Raw genomic sequence first — 7,098 nt, 5'->3', positions numbered from 1 at the left:
TTGAAAGAAATTTGTTGATAAGAATATTTTCATTTGGAGACTCAAATGTCCTCATAATTTGAAGATTGCATACACAAGTACATTATTACAACTCTTATGTAAGTAGAAGTCACGTTAGAAATGCATTGCAATACAAAGTCAAATATGACTAGTATAGTGTTGTTGCCATAAATGTTGATTATTTAGCACAAATCTCTAAAACAAGAACAAACATTTCAACCATGCTTCACACCATTGAAATTCATGAAGAAATAGTGGTGCCAAATAACAAAATAGACACTGATAAAGACCAAACAAAAAATGGCACAACATACACATCGTCATTTAATCTTCCTAACACACAGTTAGCTGAGTAGCTTATGCTTGCATCAACAATTCACAATCTTCCATGAGGAAGTCATTAAGAAACCCCCAGTACGAAAGATTACTGGTATAGATATAAATGATAGCATCGAGGAACAAAACATGTACAAGAATTCCTTTGGCTTCAAAATGTATAGAACATGGACAGACATAATTAAAAACAATGTAGAAGTCAACAAAACAAGAACATTCATTGACATTACAAATATGAATTTGTAAAAACGTTTTGTACACATGCCAAACTCATCTACATTGAGTTGATATCAAGACAATATGCTACAAAGAACGCATCCAACCACAACCGACAATGAATAAGTAGAAGGTACCCAAATTTTTATTTATATCTACCTATCTTTTTAAAGAAATCTAAGTCATCGCTTTCACTAATAATACCCTAACTTTATCATTGGTCCATGCAGAATGATAACAATAGCAAGTGCACAAAATTAAGATGTACAAACATTCTTAAACTCTAATATATCATGTTAGGAGGTAATAGTTTTGGCTCTCACCAATGTGCCATATCATTTGTGGTTAGACAATCATGTTCAACAAACGTAGCTTGCCAAACAATATACTTAAAATTAGAATTGATGCATGAATGGATCACTATCATTTTAGATGATCATATCCTTCATTCAATATGAAAAATTAAACAACAAATGTATTATATGTAATCAATCACACCCAATTATCTTGATATGTCAAATTCAATTTACTTATATTACTATCCGTACCTTAAATAAATTACCCAAACTAAATATACTCATAACCATTACACCCGATAAAAATGGAAATACTAGTTATACTCGGAAGGGCTAGCCCGGTTCCGTGGAGGAACGTCGCCAGCGGCCTCTCCAGGTCCGAGTGTTATAAATGACAGCAATTTGAAAAGATAATGCGACGGCGATTTATCTTAATGTACGACGAAACTCTTTTATCAATGTCCGAAAGGACGAGTGAAGTCTTTCTTATGACTTATACAAAATTCACACTTACCGTGTCGTGGACCCAGAATCTTCAAGCGCCTTGAATGTACATCCTCTCTGATCATCAACTTACTTTTTTGATAAAACTACTGTGGTTAGGTTGGAAGATCAATTTTTTTTCCCCATCTCTCTTCTGCAGACAGGCGATTCAATATTCTTATAAACATAGAATCCGGCTATTAAGTTGGTTGAATGTAATTCTTCCATTCAATTAACCATGGAGAGAGGTGATTCAATTCATGGCCATAGGCATGAGAATGATGTGCTAGATCCCCTTCTTGCCAAGGAGGAAACAGTTGTATTAGGGGATGAGCAGGATGGAGTGAAGTTCAGTAGAGCTGTTGTATGGGAGGAAGTAAAGAAACAATGCTGGCTAGCAGGGCCTATGGTGTCAGTGAGTTTGTTACAATATAGCTTGCAGGTGATATCAGTTATGGTGGTAGGGCATTTGGGGGAGCTTGCGCTTTCTAGTGCATCTATTGCTACTTCCTTTGCAAGTGTCACCGGTTTCACAGTGCTGGTATAATTTAAAAACCTTACTCTGCTTTGGTTTTCTTTTAAGAGTTTATAGTTTGTTTACTTTTCTGAGGGCCTTTTCCTTGTAAAATTTCCATAAAGGAAAAAGATTTAGAAATGTTGGAATACTAAGCCATGATTGGAAAATCTGGACTACTTTCCTTCCAGAGTGAATGGTATCCTTATATGCTTAGTTGTACTGAGAATCTTGAACTAGCAAATCGCCTTTGTCAAGCGTAAAATCATAAGACATCAAACTGCTCTGTTTATGGACAAGCCATCCCCTGCAACTCATATTTGATGTAATTTTTTGGTCTTGCAATTCAGTTGATATTTTATAATGATGCACTACTGAATGAGGTATCTCCAATAATAAGTGGTTCATGGTATCATGAGGAACAAATACTTGCTTAAAGGTTTTGAAGCATTGCAACATCCCCTGCAACTCATATTTGATGTAATTTTTTTGTCTTGCAATTCAGTTGATATTTCATAATGATGCACTACTGAATGAGGTATCTCCAATAATAAGTGGTTCATGGTATCATGAGGAACAAATACTTGCTTAAAGGTTTTGAAGCATTGCAACATTTTGTGCTTAAAAAATATTTGACAAGAGCCTAAATACAGACTCAAATCATATAGCATGCTTTTAATGTTCTTGCAGTCAGGCTGTGCAACCAGGTGCTAAATATACATCCTACTTCTGTTTTCAATAGTTTGCGCTACAGTTTCTAAATTTTTTATCAAAACCCCTAAATGATTCTCTAAATTAACCGCCCCCCCAAACCCCACCGCCCTCTTGTTTTTTCAATTAGGGTTGCTCAGCAAATACAATTTTTTTACTAATTTCAATCTTGTATTGCACCTTTGGACTAGAGCTCTAAGCCTTTGGAAACAAAAGTCAAATTTGATCTTTTAGATGTCCTCTTGGTGTCAGAACAGAAGTTATTTAGAGGTTGGTAATCTGCTTTCATGAATGTAATATAGTGCTATAAAGTGAAATAAATAAATCCAAACTCATTTTGCATCTATTTTACCGTGAACTGAACAATAATCAACTTTTTCCTTGATGAATTTTCAAAACCAATACATTTTTTGCTGTGTTTTGTATATAAAAAATGTAATTGATTCGGTCCACATACCTACCACACTCAACTGGCCTGAAAGATAATCTCAACTGTTATTATGGTTCTTGTTTAGAAGTATATTATAAAGCACATCTGTTCAGAAAAGTGAAGATTTAAGTTTGTTTAGAAGTTATTAATGCAATCTTGCTGAGAAGATAACTATTTTTCTCTTCACCCTGTACAGATGGGAATGGGAACTGCATTGGAAACTCTGTGTGGACAGGCCTATGGGGCAAAGCAATACCATCAGCTTGGGATTCATGTACAAAGAGCAATTTTTGCTCTTTTTTGTGTGAGCATACCACTTACTGTGGTGTGGGCTTTCATGGGCAACATTCTAATTGCATTTGGGCAGGATCCTTTAATATCTTTTGAAGCAGGGAAATTTGCCAGATGGCTAATTCCCGGCCTGTTTGCTTATGCAGTTCTTCAACCCCTTCAAAAATTCCTCCAGGCACAAAGCATTGTCTTTCCCATGATGTTCTGCTCTGCAATTACCACGTCTTTCCATGTTCTCATCTGCTGGGCTATGGTATTTAAAACTGGATTAGGTAGTAAAGGGGCTGCCTTGGCGACCAGCATTTCCTACTGGGTCAATGTGGCACTTCTCATACTATATATATACATCTCGCCTGTATGCAAGCTGACATGGGCATCCTTTACAAGGGAGGCTTTGCATGATATTAAACATTTTCTTAAGCTTGCCATTCCATCTTCACTGATGATCTGGTATACTAGTTTAATTTCTTAGCTGCAAGATTTGGTCCAAGTTATCTGTGTAATACTTTATAGCAATTTTGTGGTTAATATAAGCCCTTTTAGATTTAATCCTTGTGGATACTCAAGTTCATAGCATGTGAGGAACAATTTAGCAAATAAACTAGACCAATGTTTTCTACATCATACTAAACTGCAAGTTGTGCAGATTGTACTAGAATTTTTGTCTAAACTTATTTTGTCAGTTCATTGTTCTATGGCTGTCAACAGCTTGGAGTATTGGGCCTTTGAAATGGTCGTGCTCTTGTCAGGCCTGTTGCCCAATCCAAAACTTGAGACATCAGTTCTTTCAATCTGGTATGTGTGTTTAATGTGAGAATTTTAATTATGAAGTGTGGTATGAGAATTTTAATTGAGCGAATCTTAATAAAGGCATTTTATTACATCTACTTTATTTTTATCTGAGCTAGTATTTATATTTTGCAGCCTTAACACTGGTACTCTAGCATATATGATTCCCTTTGGTTTGGGTGCTGCTGTAAGGTTAGTAAATTTCCACTGTTTCTGTAAGTTGTTCAACCTTTCAAGGAATTTTTTTAGGATATTAGACTGTCAAAGATTTAATCTAAGTTATTTTTAATGAAATATTTGCCTGGCAGCACACGAGTTTCAAATGAATTAGGAGCTGGACACTCACATGCTGCCCGCTTAGCAGTGTATGTGGTGTTCTTTATGGCAATTACAGAGGCAGCCGTGATGGGATGTCTTTTATTCTCTATACGAAATTTTTGGGGTTATGCTTACAGCAATGAAAAGGAGGTTATTAATTATGTTGCGACCATGATCCCACTGCTAGCAGCCTCCTCAATTATGGATGGAATCCAAGGCGCTCTTTCAGGTTCAATTTTACTCTCAATGGTCATATTTGGAGCTATAGAAATATTCATCTTGAAGTAAACACTGCAAAATCATTTTCTGTTGAAGTTATGGTTTTTTGAAAATAATATTTCAGGCATTGTTAGAGGATGTGGGTGGCAAAAATTGTGTGCTTATGTTAATCTTGGGGCATACTACATGGTTGGCATTCCTATGGGTGTCCTTTTGGCCTTTGTACTACATGTTGGTGGCAGGGTAAGTTACACTTTCCCCATTGACTTGAATTACAAAGCTTTGAAATTTATATTTTCAATGCTTAAGAGATAGATGAGAATTTTGACATTTTTGTATTCCTATAGATGAGAATTTTGATATAAAATGTTGTATTCTGAAAATATAACATTTATTGAAATTGTGGTTTTGACGTTCAACTGGCTAGACCATTTCAAAATTGTTCATTCTGAACAATCATAAGTATAACTAATTGTAGACATAAGACTAACTTCACATTATATCTCACTGTTTAGACTCGTTCAAAGGTTTCGTAGTTCCTTTCTTTCTAGGCTGAAGGTAAAATGCTGGTGTTTACAAATAAAATAAGAGAGTATTACTTTGAACATTTTAATTTGTTGCTCATGCCAAATAAATGATATTTCAGGGACTCTGGCTCGGTATTATCTGTGGCATTGCTTCACAAACAATCATACTATTCCTGATGACTTTGTGTACAGACTGGGAACAACAAGTAAGTAATTCCAATCAGTTTATCCATTCTAAAGAGTAGACTTAAAAATTCCATCAGTTAATGAGTTGTATCAATTTTGTGTTTCATCAATGATGGTGCATAGGATTGAGATGGTACTATTTGAATGTAAAATATGCATGACACAGAAGAATGAATATCAATGGCACGTAGCAGCCTGTAATGAATCTTATTCATATAAGACCAATTTCAGTTTCCTTTTGAAGTTAAAGTTTATCCACATGATTTCACCATTTTGTTCCCATGCACATTAGGTGCATTAATGGGTGTTTTATGTCCACATGCACATAGCATGTGGACCAACAAGTTGGTTTGCTCTCAGACACTAAATCTACCTTCTTTCTCTTTAGTGGGTTGATTTGGCCATGAAAATGAATGCTTTCTTTGAATCTAGCTGAATATTATCCATGGATGTAGAAATACAGCTATTATATTGTTTACTCACATGAACATTGGTTGTCTTATGGCCAGGCAAGAAATGCAAGAGACAGAGTATATACATCATCATTACCCATAGTCACTGATGAAATAATAAAGGTATGTGCTTTTAATTCTGCTTTTAAGAGAAGACTGCTTTTTGGGAAATTCATTTTAAAATAAGAATGACTTTTTCCATGAGATTAAAGACATGGAAAAAGCATTAAAAGACAAAAGTTTTTCTAAGCTGATAAAATACTAGGAAGATCAGTTGCTGCACTGTCATAGAATACTCATAACTTACTGTCACTATTGTTTATCATCAAACAGGATGATAAAAACTGTCGACCTCGATGCTGACAAGTGTTGTTGTCAATTTTAAAACTCTTGAACACAAAAGGTTCAATTTTGGCTTTATTGAGCTCTAAAATGTGTCAAGCTAACTTAAGCTGTAATGTAATGCCATTATTAAATGAGACATTTTCATTAATTTATTCAATAGGCTTTGATAGAGCTGGAAAAAATGGCATCATTTTTGTAGAGTAGTCACTTGCAACTTACAAGTAAATGGTAAAGCAATCTTTTCTGTTGAAAATTCTGATCAAATTCAAACCAATGTTCACAAGGACCATGAAATTCTTATCTAATGTGTTGTTATGCACCAGTATCCTCCTCAAGACACACTGAGCATTAGCAATCCTGTTATACATGTTATCATAAATCAATACCTTTGGAAACTTAGAATGTTTAAGATTTTTTAATCATGATAAGTGTTCACATGAAAGATGTCATTTTCAAGTAATTAGTATGATTTGATTTTATTTCTTTGATTATAAAAATAAATCTGAAGATGCAACCAAAATTAATCCTTTTTGGAAAAAAAAATATTTTCAATAAAATTGAGTGTGGTGTAGTGGTAAGTTTTTGTAGTTCAAGAAAAAGTGATTGCATAATATAAACAAAGATAGAAGGTATAGATATAGATAAAGGTGTTATTTATTACATAAACAAAAGCAGAAACTATAGATATAGATTAAGGAGTCATTTATTATGCAAATGAAAGAAGAATTGATCTCAATTTGCATTATCAAGTCAAATAATTCAGTAAAAGAAAAATATAGCTTGTAGACAAGAGAAAGAAAAACAAACACTATAAAGCAAAGTAACATTTGACTTGAAGAAATCCAAAAAGAGAGGAAACCTCACAAAATAGAGAATTTTGCTTCATGTCATTATCTATGAGTTATTACGTGTTTACTAGCCTCTTGAGGCCTTAATGGATATTCTTTAAATGAACAAAATACCCACATCTATATACAAGATCTAT

The 7,098-nt window shown here is 34.3% G+C and overlaps 1 protein-coding gene across 1 annotated transcript; it reads left to right on the top strand.

The window, feature by feature from the left end:
• Positions 1-1,272: 1,272 nt before the first annotated feature.
• On the top strand, positions 1,273-6,414 carry LOC131075383 (protein DETOXIFICATION 16). Its single transcript, XM_058012218.2, has 9 exons — positions 1,273-1,872; positions 3,183-3,727; positions 3,986-4,072; positions 4,202-4,258; positions 4,375-4,613; positions 4,728-4,846; positions 5,250-5,336; positions 5,826-5,891; positions 6,102-6,414. The coding sequence occupies exons 1-9, from the start codon at positions 1,570-1,572 to the stop codon at positions 6,129-6,131; spliced, it is 1,533 nt and encodes a 510-aa protein (XP_057868201.2). The 5' UTR covers positions 1,273-1,569; the 3' UTR covers positions 6,132-6,414.
• The last annotated feature ends 684 nt before the right edge of the window (positions 6,415-7,098 follow it).

Source organism: Cryptomeria japonica, chromosome 2 (genome assembly GCF_030272615.1).
Source record: "Cryptomeria japonica chromosome 2, Sugi_1.0, whole genome shotgun sequence".
NCBI classification, from domain to species: Eukaryota; Viridiplantae; Streptophyta; class Pinopsida; order Cupressales; family Cupressaceae; genus Cryptomeria; species Cryptomeria japonica.
The sequence above is the reverse complement of the archived record's forward strand: the minus strand, read 5'-3'. Positions and strand labels throughout refer to the sequence as shown.

Bases quoted from the DNA above. Each gene is read 5' to 3' on its own strand.
- LOC131075383 (XM_058012218.2), top strand. From the start codon at position 1,570: ATGGAGAGAGGTGATTCAATTCATGGCCATAGGCATGAGAATGATGTG. The intron at 4,073-4,201 runs GTATGTGTGTTT...TATATTTTGCAG, and splicing joins ACATCAGTTCTTTCAATCTG to CCTTAACACTGGTACTCTAG. The intron at 5,892-6,101 runs GTATGTGCTTTT...ATCATCAAACAG, and splicing joins TCACTGATGAAATAATAAAG to GATGATAAAAACTGTCGACC.